The following is a 14,081-nucleotide window of genomic DNA, read 5'->3' as shown; positions in this document are numbered from 1 at the left end:
GTTGGAAGCATCAGGCAAGTCGTAACCTTGGTATCGTGAGCTCACGGTAAAGAGCCCCAGCTTTGGAGTGTGGCAGCTTTGGTGGCCTTGGGCCTGTGAGCCTGAGTCATCCTTGGACAATTTGGAGGTCGAGAGGGAGACTTGGGACTCAGGGAGCCTTGGGACCAGCCATTTTGGCTCCCTGGCCTCAGTTTCTCCTCTGTCCCCGGGGTATGGATTTGGCGACCATCAAAAGGTACCCAACCCACCCTGTGTCAGGGACTCAGCTGGCTGGTAGTCGTTGGGGCAACTGTGGCTGCTGAGGTCGGGACTCTGCGGGAGAGCAGTGCGGAGGTGCCAGGTCTAGGGTGTGTTTTCAGCAAGGTCACAGGGGACGGATCACAGGCTAGTGCCCGGATGTCTTGTGCGAGTCTGATCACACACAAACACACGTACCCATACTTGCATGCTCACAGGGGACCCGGGAGGCCTGCAGTCGCAGCCATAGCCACATAGGCAAAGGGAGGCAGAGGTCACGGACACTTAGGGGGACCTGGCCCCACCCCTGCCCCGTGCCTTCTGTAGCCGCTCCATCTGTGCTGGTGTCCATTCTTGGGGGGGAGGTGGGGGGACCTGGACAGTCAGGCGCCATGGGGATGGTGGCCGGGATGCTACCTCCCCCCACCCCCGCTCCAGCCACCACCTTCCCCTCCGCTGCTGTGCTCGTGCTCCCCAGCCCTCTGCCTCCCCGCTGGGCAGCTGGTGTGGTGCCCCCTGCCGCCGCCACCGCTTCCTCTGCTGCTTCCCCAAATCCTGCAGAGCTCCCCTTCATCTGGGGGGTGGGGGAGGAGGGGGGCACGTGGGGAGGGGGGCGAGAGCAGAGGGAAAGGTCTGGAGATGAGGCGGGGGCAGGTGGAGGGGTGAGGCAGAGATGGGGGCTGGGGTGGGGTTGGGGGGCAGAGGTAGAAAGGCGAAGTGGGGAGTTCAGAAACGAGAGGTGGGAAGGAGAGCCATGGCGGCGGGGTCCTTTCTCTCAAGACAGGGGTGACTAAGAAGGAGGGTTTCTGGTGGGCGTGGCTGGGGTCCCCAGTGTCTTGGGGCAATGGGAGCCAAGGTTGGTTCTGACCCCCGCCCCCTCCCCTCTACCTCCCTCCCCTGCCCAGATCCCGGCAGCGGCTCCGCTGAAGGGCCCAGGCCCCTCCTCGTCCCCGTCACTACCTCACCAGGCCCCTCTGGGAGACAGCCCCCACCTGCCCTCCCCACATCCTGCCAGGCCTCCCTCCCGACCCCCCTCTCGACCCCACTCCCGCCCTCCCTCCCAGCCCCAGAGCTTGTCCCGCCCACCCTCAGAGCCCACCCTGCACCCTTGCCCCCCGCCCCAGGCACCCCCCACTCTGCCTGGCATCTTTGTTATCCAGAACCAGCTGGGAGTCCCCCCACCTGCCAGCACCCCAGCCCCTGCTGCCCCGGGCCCACCCCAGCCCCCCTTGTGCCCCCCATCCCAACCCCCTGAGGGGCCGCTGCCCCCAGCTCCCCACCTCCCTCCCGCCTCCACATCCTCTGTCGCGGCCTCCACGGATGTGGCCACCAGGCTGCCAGCCCCTACGCCCCCTGACTTCCAGCTCCAGTTCCCGCCCAGCCAGGGGCCCCACAAGTCCCCCACGCCCCCTCCGACCCTCCACCTGGTCCCTGAGCCCGCCGTGCCCCCCCCACCGCCTCCTCGGACCTTCCAGATGGTGACTGCCCCCTTCCCGGCGCTGCCCCAGCCGAAGGCTCTTCTGGAGAGGTTTCACCAGGTAATCGGAGGCGGGGACCAGCCCTCCTCCTACCCCGCCAGCCCTGCCCTCCTGGTCCCGTGGGGAGGCCCTCCCACGTTCCAGCTGTCCAGCTGTCTCTGTGTCCCCAGCCCTGGTGCCTGGCCGCCGCCCCTCCTAGTGTGTGCCCCCTACCCCTCAACCACCTGTCCCCCTCCTCAGGTGCCGTCCGGAATCATTCTCCAGAACAAGGCCGGGGGGGCCCCCGCCGCCCCGCAGACCTCCGCCAACCTGGGGCCCCTCGCCAGCCCCACTGCCTCTGTGCTGGTCAGCGGGCAGGCCCCATCTGGGACCCCCACCGCCCCCAGCCATCCCCCTGCCCCGGCACCCATGGCCACTGCAGGTAGGGGAGAGGTAGCCCATGCAGGAGAAGTGGGGGGGCCTGAAGATGGGCGGGCAGGGGGAGGGGGATGGGCTGGGGCAGAGCTGTGGGTGTGTGAGCCCGAGGGGTTCCCCCAGACCTCACAGGACAGGGAAGGTGGAAGAGGAAGGGCTGTCGCCTCAGATCCAAGGGGGGCACTCAATTCAGGGCTAGCGGCACTGCCGAGGCCAGAGGACTAGAAGAGAGCGGGGTGTAGGCTTGGGGATCGCATTGTGGAGGGGCCTTTGTGCCAGTGACCCTGAGCCCTGTCTGCCTCCAACCCCACCCCTCAGGCCTCCCTCCCCTGCTTCCTGCCGAGGGCAAAGCTTTTGCCAGCAGCCTCCCGACCCTGAGTGTGGCCAAGGCCGCCGCCGCCGGGCCAGGGAAGTCCTCCGGGCTGCAGGTAAGAGGCCACCAGCATGGGGGTGGGGCATCTAGGGTCAGAGCATTGTCACAGGGGAGCTGGGGACGTGCCAAGCGGGGCGGAGCAGGCCAACCGAAAGGCTATCAGAAAGCAAACTGGGCAGTGGGTCAAACACAAGGACAGCCCAGGTGGGCGCATACCAGAGAGCGAGACAGATGGAGACCCACAGACACCAAGACACAGGGTGATGAGAGGAGCAATGGCTCGCCTGGGTCCCTGAGGCCATCACTGGGGGCAGGAGCAAGGAGAGCTTGAGGCTGGAGGAGGAGGGACGTGGGGAGACCATTGGCCCAGAAAGGCAAGAGAAAGGAGGTGGTGAGAGCCTAGACCGTGCAGGGGGAGGGGGGAGGGCTGGGAAGTCACGTGGTGGGGGGCCCAGAATGGAGGGGACAAAGCAGTGTGGGGGAAACTGAGGCAGAGACCTTCTGCAGGGAAATGGGTAGGGGGAGGCAGAAAGACAAGAACACAGCTGGTAGAGGGACCCAGTGCCGGCAGCCTCCGGGGTGAGATCCCCTCTAGCAGCCTGGTAGGTGGAGTCAGGCAGAAAGAGGGAACCTGGACAGCCAGGTGGGCCAGATGCTGGACCATCAGCCAAGGCCTTGATCTGATGAGCAGGGAGGGAGCCTGCCCAGTGTCCAGACCAAGAGTCCGGTGGAAGCCAAGCCCCATGGAGCCAGGCAAAGTGTGCCAGACAGTGCCTCCGGCAGCTGGGGCCAGGACCCCACCCCAGGATAGAAGAGGGGGGCCAGCTCTCCTGTTGGTCACAGGCAGGGTTGGAGGGGGCTCAGGGCGCCAAGGGAAGGCCTCTCTGCGGCTCTGCCTCTCACTCACCTCTCTGCCCCGCAGTATGAGAGCAAGATGGGCAGTCTGAAGAAAACCCCGGCCCTGCAGCCTAGCAAAGAGGCCTGGTGAGTCGCAGCACTGTGCGCCCCCCCCCCACTGCGCCTTCTGGTAGGCCTGGGAGCCGCCTCTTGTTAGCTGTGTGCTTTGGGGCAGTATAATTTCCCTCAGAGACCCCCAGTTTCCCTTCTAGAGAGTGAGGTGAGGATAGTAGTGACGATAGGGTGACAGGTGCAGATCCCCTGTGACTGTGGTAAGATGGGTGGTGTTTGGGGGAGTGGATGTGGAGGGGAGTCCAGGAAGGTGCATGGACGAATGTGGGTCTCTGTGGGCGCCAGGGGGGGCGGGGGGGTGTTTGGCTAGATAGATGGATGGAGGGGGTCTGGGGAGGGCGCATGGCTGGATAGAAGGGTGTTTGGGTGGACGGATGGGTGTTTGGATAGATGGGTGATTGGGCGGTTGAATGGGTAGATTTGGATAAACGGATTGACAGGTGTTTAGCTAGATGGATGGATGCAGGCTGGATGGATGGGGTCTGGGGTAGGTGCTTGGCTGGCTGGCTGGCTGGGTGCGGGGTGGAGAGAGGGGTGTCTGGATGGATGGGGTCTGGGAGGGCAGTGGGTACATGTTGGGTGCTTGCCTGCATTCTCCCTCTCCTGCTTTCCTTCCACATCAAGTGTTTAGCAAATGCTCAGCGCCCTGCTGGGTTCTGGAAACAAGGCAGGGTTCCGGCCCCAGTGGTGTGGTGCGGGTCAGTCTTCAGCTCAGGGTGGAAATGAGCATATTTGGGGGGAGAGAGAGAGAATCACACAATAAAGAGACGTAACTCACTGCCCCCCGATGTGGTAGAAAACAGACCGGGAGAGAACTGGATTGTACCACCCAGCGGACCAAGCTCCCTTCTTTCCTCCCTCTGTTCCTTGTCCTTCCCACCTTACCTGGGGTTGGTGACCCGTTTGAGGCAGAATAAGGACGTGCTGACCCCAGGTGGCGGGAGAGGGTATAGCATGAGGAGGATGAGTTTCAAATCCTGGCCTCCGGCTCTGCCCGCTCCCAGCTCGGCCTCCTCCCCACTCTGTGTTTTGGGTGGAGAAACATCACTCTGCCTGGCCTCAGTTTCCCCATCTGCAGAGTGGGGATGATGATAGCACCTGGTCCCTTGGGTTGTCGCCAGAGGCCATGGAAGAGAATGAGCACATCCTGCCCACATTAGCGCGTTTCCCTGCTGTCTGTGTTGGGGCCCCGGGGGGTGGTCGGGGTCAGGGTCTGGTTTCTCCTGGCCTTACCACCAGCTGTGTGTGTGTGACCTCTCCCCACCCTGCCCCCCAGTTTCCTGGAACATTTGCACAAACATCAGGGCTCCGTCCTGCACCCTGACTACAAGACAGCCTTCCCCTCCTTTGAGGACGCCCTGCATCGCCTCCTTCCCTACCATGTCTACCAGGGTGCACTCCCCTCCCCCAGCGACTACCACAAAGGTGAGCCCTCCACCCTGTCCACCTCACTCCCCCAGGACTCTCCCTCCCTGGTCCCTAGCGTGGGGTGGGGGTGGGGGAGCAGCTGCACCACCCCAGTGCGTCTGCTAGACCTCAGCTCCGGATAAGCCACACTTTCCAGTGTCTGTGCCTCGGGACCTTTCCTATTCTTCCGCAGTGGATGAGGAGTTTGAGACCGTGTCCACGCAGCTGCTGAAACGCACCCAGGCCATGCTCAATAAATACCGCCTCCTGCTCCTGGAGGAGTCCCGGGTAGGGCGCTGGCCCCTTCTTCCCTGGGAGACCCTGCCCTCGCCCCTCGCCCTGCGCAGGGCCCATTTGGGTAGGGTTGCGGGGGCTGCTCCTCGAAGCTCCGGGAGGAAGGGAAGGAGGCTGGTGCAAGTCTGATCCCAAGAGGGACAGCTCGGAATCCGCTCCCATCTTTCTGGGTTGCCCATGTGCCCTCCCCGCCTTCCTCCTTCCCCCCGCCGATCTGCCCCTCTTTCCCCTCAGAGGGTGAGCCCCTCCGCGGAGATGGTGATGATCGACCGAATGTTCATTCAGGAGGAGAAGACCACCCTTGCCTTGGACAAACAGCTGGCCAAGGAGAAGCCCGGTGAGAGGAGAGGGGAAAGGAGGGGTGGGAGAGGGGTCCCCAGCTCCTGCCTCACTGAGGAATTCGATCTGGGTGCAGGAGGACAGGTACCTGAGCCCGACCTTTCTCCACCACCGGGCGACACCCGTGCCCCCACCTTCCTGCCGTGGCAGAGGTCTACTCTGACCTCTGGGCTCTGGGACTGGAGAGAGCTGAGTTGGTTCTCCTCCATCCCTGTGTGTCCATTCCGCTGTCTCCTGGCTGGGACATTCCACCACCCCCAGGGGGACAGAAAAGCGGGGGACTAGAGTCAGGACTGAGGTGCTTGCAGGTTTTAAGGGCCCTTCTGAGGCGTGAGCTCCTGCTTGCAGGTTCGGGGGTTTGGGAATTGCTGAGTAGAGCAGTACCCAGCAAAGCGTCCTGAGAGTCTGATGAGCCAAGGGCTTGGCCCCAGGCCTGGCAGATGGTCGATGCCCATCACGCGGGGGCTCCTCTTAGCTGTGCTCCCCCAGGCGTCTCATGCTTTCCCTGCCCCCGTGGCTGTTCTTTGCCCGGCCCCCCTCCTCCATTTTGCAGACGAGTATGTGTCTTCCTCGCGCTCTCTTGGCCTCCCCATCGCTGCCTCTTCCGAGGGACACCGGCTCCCTGGCCACGGCCCAGCACCATCCTCAGTGTCCGGGGTCCCCACCCAGCCGCCTCTGCACCTGCCAACCAAGCTGGTGATTCGGCACGGTGGGGCGGGTGGCTCCCCTTCGGTGACCTGGGCTCGGGCATCCTCCTCCGCTGCCTCCTCCTTGGATGCTGATGAGGACGGTCCCATGCCCTCCCGCAACCGGCCTCCTATCAAGACCTATGAGGCCCGCAGCCGCATCGGCCTCAAGCTCAAGATCAAGCAGGAAGCCGGGCTCAGCAAGGTCGTCCACAACACCGCGCTGGACCCCGTGCACCAGCCCCCGCCCCCTGCTGCCCTCAAGGCAGCGGAGCCCCCACCCCGGCCCCCCGCGCCACCCCCTGCCACGGGCCAGATGAACGGCACAATGGACCACCCGCCGCCTGCCACCACTGACCGCAAGCCCACCGCGGCCCAGGCCCCCCACTGTCCCCGGCTGCCCCTCCGGAAGACGTACCGCGAGAACGTGGAGGCCCTGGGTGGCGGGGCCGGGGAGGGGGCCGGGAGCGTCAGGGCCCGGGGCAGCAGCCCCGCGCAGCTGCCCACCAAAGTGGACGAGGCCACCAGCGGGCTCATCCGCGAGCTGGCCGCGGTGGAGGACGAGCTGTACCAGCGCATGCTGAAGGGGGCGCCCCCGGAGCCCGCGGCCAGCGCCGGGCAGGGCAGCGGCAGCCGGGACCCCGGCTGGGAGGCGCCCCCAGCCAAGCGGCGCAAGTCCGAGTCGCCCGACGTGGACCAGGCCAGCTTCTCCAGCGACAGCCCGCAGGACGACACGCTCACGGAACACCTCCAGAGCGCTATCGACAGCATCCTGAACCTCCAGCAGGCCCCGGGGCGGACACCTGCACCCCCATATCCCCACGCCGCCCCGACAGCCGTCTCGCCTGCCTCCCCGGCGCCCCTGCACAGGCCAGAGGCCTACCCGCCCTCCAGTCACAACGGTGGCCTCGGCGCCAGGACGTTGAACAGATAACACCGGGCTGGTCTTCGCTTCCTTGTCTCCCCCCGACACACACACCTCCCAAGTTGTGCGCGTGTGTTTGCGCGCGGACATCGGGGGGCAGGGAGGCCTCTGGGCGCCTGACCTCAGCCTCGTGGGGGACGCGAGCCGGGGATCCCCTGACAGTTTTTCTTGCCTAAGTTATTTGAGTCACAAAGGCCTCCTCCCCCACTTCCTGCGTCAGCCGGGTTGTTGGGTGGGGGTCGTGGATTGAGGGGAGGAGGCTGTAATGTAAAATGTGCCCCTGCCAAAGGTGGGGGTAATCCCGGTGTGTCATTTCCTATTTCTTCCCGCTTCCTGCCACACTCCGCCCCTCCGTGGGGAAGGTGGGGTGGGGGGGGACACACGTGTGTTTGCCAGGGAAGGGGGTAACCTGGTCGTTCCCACTGCTCCCGCGTGTCCCGGTACTGGGCTTGTCCGTGTGGCCGCACAGATCGAGGCGTCGAAGGTGCTCAAAGCCTGGAGGGTCCTTTGTGAGCCTCGCTCAGCCTCTCCCTACCGCCCCCCAGAGGCTGTAAAAGGAAATGCAGGGAAGGGCGGGCGTCAGCCAGCGTCCCAGACCCCCTCCTCGGAGGGCTGTGCCCGCGGGCACCTGTGTCCCATCCGCATGTGTGCGTCCAGTTCCGTGTCCCGTGTCCCTGTGTGTGTGCTCGAGTGAGCGAGAGAGAGAGTGAGATTTCGAACCCTCCCGGCCCCTCGACTGAAATCCGAGCACCTCCAAAACAGGAAACCGGGGTCTTCCTCCCCACCCCGCCATTCCTCCCCAGCCAGTCTTCCCTCTGTTCTTCCTGTCGCCAGCCACCCGCGCCAGATTTTGAAATCTCGGAGACAAAACTAGTACTGTAAGATAAATTTTTTTGTACTGTATTTATTGTGTATAACAATTTTTTTAAAGGAGAATTCTGTACATTTAGAACTCTTGTAAATTAAAAACTGATCCTTTTTTTAAAACTGTACTGACTCCATCTCAGCCCAGTTACTTTTGGGTCTTTAGGGGGTGGGAGTTGTTTGAAGTCTGGGGGTTGGGTCCCTACCTGCAGGGGCGGGGGCGGGGCGGAGGTTGTGAGGGTTCATTGCACATCTTATTTGTTAAACACATATTCGGGGTGCTGGGCCCTGGTCTGGGCTCATGGGTGCCACTGAACACGGCAGATGGAAGTCCCTACCCGAGGGGAGCTGACTTCTTAGTGGAGAAACCAGATGGAAAACATCGAGACCAAATGGGGAGTTCTCAGCATTCCCCTATAAGGTTCTGTGGTCTCTGTGAACTTGGAATTGGAGAATACTGAAATACCGCTCCTGGAGGAAATACAGGGCTAGCTTCCTACAAACCTCCAGTCACAACATTTTTGTAAGTTGTTTTCATACATAACCTTGTGTTGTGTGTATTTCTGTAAAGACACCTTAATAATATATTCTAGATTAGTGCACATTGGGCTCATGGCCAACAGACTATAACTCATGCCTGAACGAAGCTCATCTAACACGTGTGTGTTTTTTTTTTTTTTTTAAGATTTTATTAATTTGTCAGAGAAGCAGGGGGAGAGGCAGGCAGAGGGAGAAGCAGACTCCCCGCTGAGCAGGGAGCCTGACTCTTGGCTGGAACCTGGGACCTTGGATCATGATTGGAGCCGAAGGCCAAGGCTTAACAGACCGAACCACCCAAGTGCCCCCAGCACAGTTATGTTCTATATAAGACACATCTCAGCTTTGTCCCCTTCGGCACGCAGGACAATGTTTCAGTACAAGGGCATTTTAAACAGTGAAGTCACCAACAAAAGCACAAAAAGGTGAAACCACAGTGCGAAACAGGCCTTGAAAAGGACGCTTCTTGGGCATGAGAGCAGAAACCAGAAGGTAGAGCGTTGCTTTATTCAACTTCAGTTGGAAACACACATGTTGGGTGACCCAGATTTTTTGCCTCTCTGCACACGTCTATGAAGGTGCTTTGAGTTTGGGGAGGGTTACAAATAAATTTTAACAAGCAGATGAGTTCACAGATAGGGCATCCACAAAGAATGAGGATCACCTATGAGTGTGAACAGCGTGGGATGGAGGGAGGAAAAGCAGGCTGTTTCCTGTGGCTGCCCTTGGAAATGGGTGGCCTCCAAGGACAGATTTGGGGTGCCTGGATGGCGCAATTGGTTAAGCCGCCGACTCTTGGTTTCAGCTTGTGGAGTGATGAGATCAAGCCCCACCTTGGACTCCGTACAGGAGGGAATCTGCTTCAGATTCTCTCTCCTTCTACCCCTCCTTTTCATGTGCCTGCTCTCTTCTCTAAATAAATAAATACACCTTTAAAAAAAAGAAGAAGCAGAAGAAGAAGAACAGAGATTTATTCTTCCCCCTTCTGGAGACTGGACATCCCACATCGAGGCACCACGAGCACCATGTTCCCTCTAGAAACGCTGCAGGGGGATCCTTCCTTGACTTTCCACTTTCCAGGTGTTCCTAGTCTGTGGCTACATCCTTTGTTGGCGCTGGTGTCTCTTCTTAAAAAGAGACCATGTGGGGGGCGCCTGGGTGGCTCAGGTGGTTAAGCCGCTGCCTTCGGCTCAGGTCATGATCTCAGGGTCCTGGGATCGAGTCCCACATCGGGCTCTCTGCTCAGCAGGGGGCCTGCTTCCCTTCCTCTCTCTGTGATCTCTTCCCTTCCTCTCTCCTACTGTGATCTCTCTCTGTCAAATAAATAAATAAAATCTTAAAAAAAAAAAGAGAGAGAGAGAGAGAGACCATGTGGAACAATAGCCTACCCGACTCCAATATACTCTCCTCTTCACTTGCTTACATCTGCCGAGATCCTGTTTCCAAATAAGATCTCCTTCACAGGCACAGGAGTTTAGGACATCAGCACATCCCCTTGGGGGAGGGGGAGGACACAATTCATAACAAGGGGTAGAAGAATGGATGAGGCTAGTCCCAAACCAGAACGCCTTTGTGCGAACTAGAAAGCAGTTCCCCTTTCTCCTGGGCACTGAGTTTTGAAGGACTGAATGTGAGGTGGACTCCAGGCGCCTCTCACCCCTTCAGTGAGTGCTTTGCGCAGTGGACAACCTGTGTAACTGCACATTCAGGCACCCGGGATCAGGTGGGAAGGGAAGACTTCTTTGAGGAGGTGACATGTGAGCAGAGACATACATGAAGTGACGGAGGGAGCCACTGGGAGATTTTGGTGGGAAGGAGGCAGGAGAATGTCTATAGCGTTGAGGGACAGCAAGGAGGCCAACGTGGCTGGAAGCTGGGGGATGAGAGTGGGAGGGAGGGAGCAAAGCAGGTCTGTGGTGTGGGACCCTGTGCTTCTTGGTGATGATTCTGCTGAGTGATGTGGGGAGGTGGGGGGGAACCACCTCGAAGGTGCGAAGCCAAGGGCTGGAGCCGACTCGGTTTTCTGAGCGCCCTCTGGCGGCCGCTTGGGAAAGGGGTGGGGCGAGTGCGGAACCGGAGCACCACCCCACCCCCAAGAGGCCCCTGCTAAGGTCCAGGTGCCCAGTGACGCTGCTGGACCAGGTTGATGCTCCCAGTTTCTCTGCAGGCCCTGGGAGTGTTGGTGGCGGGCAAGCTGGTATGTAGGGTCTCGGGGTGGGGTGGGGGGAGAGACAGTCCCCCTTCCTAGCTCTGTATCTACTACCCCACGCGAAAACGCAGTTCTTAACATCCTTGGATCCCCGCGCGCTCCGGGACACCCCACGTGGTTGCGCAAAAAAGCTTGCGGGTGATTTCTCCAGGCTTGGGGTCTTGGTTCTGGAAGGTTGACTCCATGCAGCCCCAGCAGAGGATCAGCGATGACTAGCTATAGAACACTTAACCGTGGACGCTCTTTCAAGCCCTTCACCCAGGATGTTTTGTCTGGTCCTCCCAGAGTCCCCTTTTGTGGGGACTGATAGCTCCATCTTGCAGATGAAGAAACTGAGGTCCCGGGGCAGTCAGTGGCAGGCTGGGCTGCACCATAGGCGGTCTGGCTGCAAGCCCATAATCTTGGCCTCTGCACTCCCAGCTTCCAGGGAGGTGAGGAGAGAGGGGCAAGAACAGGCCTTTCTGAGAGGGCAACGAGGGAGCCAGAACCACCCCACCTCCCACCCCCCACACACACCCCCAGCCACCCCTCACTGGAGACCAAACTGGACACCAAACCTCATAGACCCTTGTTCCCAGATCCCAGAAGCAGCTGGGTGGGTGCGTATGGCGTCCCCTTTTCTGTAGCTGAGGCATCTGGGGAAAAAAGAGACCTGGGCACAGAGCAGGATTGGAACCCTAAACTGACAGCATCCAAAGTTCATCCCTAACTTCTGGCTGGCCACCTGCTCCATCTGTTTTGTTTTTTTTTCTTTGATTGTGGGAGAATACACACGACATAATATAACTGACCACTTTAACCATTTCTGAGTATACTGCCCAGTGGCATTAAGTAGCTCCCTTCACGTTGTGCAAACACCACCACTGGCTAACCTTGGAACTTGAAACTCTAACCCCACACACCCCATCTCTCTCTCCTCGAGCCCTGCCCATCACCATTCTGCATCCAGGCCCAATGGCTCTGACGCTCTCAGCACCTCCCCAGTGGGATCAGACAGTATCTGTTCTTTTGTGACTGGCTTATTCCACTTGGCATGATGTCCCCAAGGTTTCGTGTTGTAGAATATGCCAGAATTTCTCCACCAGGTTTTGACAGCTGAGCAGGGAGAGAGCTGGGGGGAAAAAAAAACCCACAAAACTGTGAGCTTATGCCTTGGAAAGAGGGCTCCAGGGGCTGTAAGAGCACAGGGAGACTTGTCACACGGAGACTCCCTGATTCAGAGATCAGTGACCCAGGGACACAAGACAGTAGCCACAGTAACTGAGAGCTCAAAGCCTATTTAATGAGGCAGGATCGTCCTGGGTGCGTGGGTGGCTCAGTCCTTTAAGCCTCTGCCCTGGGCTCAGGTCATGATCTCAGGGTCCTGGGGTTGAGCCCGCATCAGGTTCCCCCATCCGCAGGGAGTCTGCTTCTCCCACTCCCTCTGCCCCTCCCCCCCTCACTCATGGGCTCTCTCTCTCTCAAATAAATAAAATATTAATAAAAATAAAAATAAAAGGAGGCAGGGCAGTTGACAAGGGGGCCAATTATCCTGAGATCCAGCTGTCAGTGTATTTAAAGCCCCTGCTCCCCCCACCATGAATCTGTGACACGGTAATAAGAGCTCTTGTATCAAGACACTAATTAGAAAGAGCTAGTGGTGGTCTCATCAGCGGCGAGTAAACAATCACTGGGAATCTCCAAAATAACCACGATGTGGTGAAAACTGCCACACTCCCCCCCATGGCAGTGACACAAGTCCCCCTGATATCATTGTGCTTTGTTTTGTTCATGGTTGATGGAAACCGTGAAATCTCAGTGAAAGATCCAGATGTCATTTTTCTCTCCTTGTCCAAATTCACAGACCCTCCCGAAACTCATCTGAGGGGTTGCCTCTGAGGGGGAAGGGAGGTGCCCCATGGGAAGATTCTAGAAGAGGACCTTGCTCTTGGCTATAATAACGTTAGTCACCACTATACTCAGGCCTGTTATTAAATATTTATAATATATATTCTGTTATGCATTATATGTGATCATGTATTATAATTATATATTATAATTATGTATAAAATATATTATATTCATATACCTCTTTATGGAATACAGTTGACTCCTTTTTTAAAAAGATTTTATTTATTTATTTGACACAGAGAGTGAGAGCACAAGCAGGGGGAGTGGCAGGGAGAGGGAGAAGCAGGCTCCGGGCTGAGCAGGGAGCCTGATGCGGGGGCTCGATCTCAGGACCCTGGGATCACAAACTGAGCCAGGAAGACAGATGCTTAACCAACTGAGCCACCCAGGCACCCCCCTCCCCATTATGTACCTTACTGAATTCAGCCAATTACTATTTAACTGAGTGCCTACTGGATGCTGGACCCTGTTCTAGGCACTGGGGTGACAACAGTAAACAAAACAGACCCAAGCCACTGCCTGTGAGAAGCCGACATTCCTGTAGGGAAATATTCAAAATAAGTCACACTGAAAATAAATACATGAAAATAAAATCTCATAAAGAAGTAAAAATAAAAGTAAAAATAAGGAACATCTCTCTTCTGGCTGATGGTGCTAAGTGCTAGGAAGGAAAAAGAAGTAGGAACTGGGGTGGGGGGCGTTGGGGCGGGTCAGGGTAGGACTCACAAAGGAGGCACCATCTGAACAAAGACCCAAAGGAAATGGTCCTGTGTAGCAAGACGGATGGGGAAACTGAGGCTCAGAGAGGCAAAATCTCTTCCCTGACGTTCTCTTGCAAGCAAGTAGCAGGGCTGGGATTTGACTCAAGGCTCTGACTCCCATGCTGAGAGAGAAAACTCAGCTCCAGATCTGGATTATAAGACCTGATTTTTTTTAAGCATCTGCTAGGGGCCAGGTACAGCTCTAAGCCCTGAATGATCTCTCTGTGCTTTTTGATTTCACTTCTCTGGGACTCATTTATCTCATCTGTAAAATGGGGATAACGATTGTCACATCTCATGGACATTCTAAGAACTCAATGAGCTAATGCTCTTAACTAATAAATCTGCATGTAAGGAGACATTCAATGATCGGGAAAGATTAAATCAACAAATATTTACTGAGTCCTTTTGGTGTGTCTGGCACGGTGCTAGCCTGGGGACATGGCAGAAAACCACCCAGTTGGAAATCCCAGTCCTCGGAGGGCTTGTGCTCTTGCTAGGGAGGTAGTCACTTAGGCAGAGAAATATGGAATAATCCGAACTTTGGAGAAAAATAAAACAGTGAAAATGGATGGATGGATGGGGGGGGGGCAGCCTTAAATAGGGAGATCAGGAAGGGATCCTGTGAAGAGGTGACATTTGAGCAGACACGAATGAGGGGAGGGAGTGAGCTGTTCGCATCCCTGGGGGAAGAGCCG

At 58.1% G+C, this 14,081-nt stretch overlaps 1 protein-coding gene across 4 annotated transcripts in view; it reads left to right on the top strand.

Moving 5' to 3' along the window:
- Positions 1–8,114, top strand: part of BICRA (BRD4 interacting chromatin remodeling complex associated protein) — a 76,128-nt gene extending 68,014 nt beyond the window's left edge. For all 4 annotated transcript variants that reach the window (XM_059153708.1, XM_059153709.1, XM_059153710.1 and 1 more), the window contains 8 exons: positions 1,143–1,775; positions 1,956–2,136; positions 2,448–2,557; positions 3,425–3,486; positions 4,748–4,896; positions 5,072–5,166; positions 5,407–5,509; positions 6,065–8,114. In XM_059153708.1, coding sequence (XP_059009691.1) covers positions 1,143–1,775; positions 1,956–2,136; positions 2,448–2,557; positions 3,425–3,486; positions 4,748–4,896; positions 5,072–5,166; positions 5,407–5,509; positions 6,065–7,131 — 2,400 coding nt within the window. In that variant the 3' untranslated portion in view covers positions 7,132–8,114. The remainder of the gene's footprint in view (positions 1–1,142; positions 1,776–1,955; positions 2,137–2,447; positions 2,558–3,424; positions 3,487–4,747; positions 4,897–5,071; positions 5,167–5,406; positions 5,510–6,064) is intronic.
- Positions 8,115–14,081: the final 5,967 nt, after the last annotated feature.

Source organism: Mustela lutreola, chromosome 16, assembly GCF_030435805.1.
Source record: "Mustela lutreola isolate mMusLut2 chromosome 16, mMusLut2.pri, whole genome shotgun sequence".
Classification (NCBI taxonomy): Eukaryota; Metazoa; Chordata; class Mammalia; order Carnivora; family Mustelidae; genus Mustela; species Mustela lutreola.
This window is presented reverse-complemented; position numbering and strand designations above follow the sequence as displayed.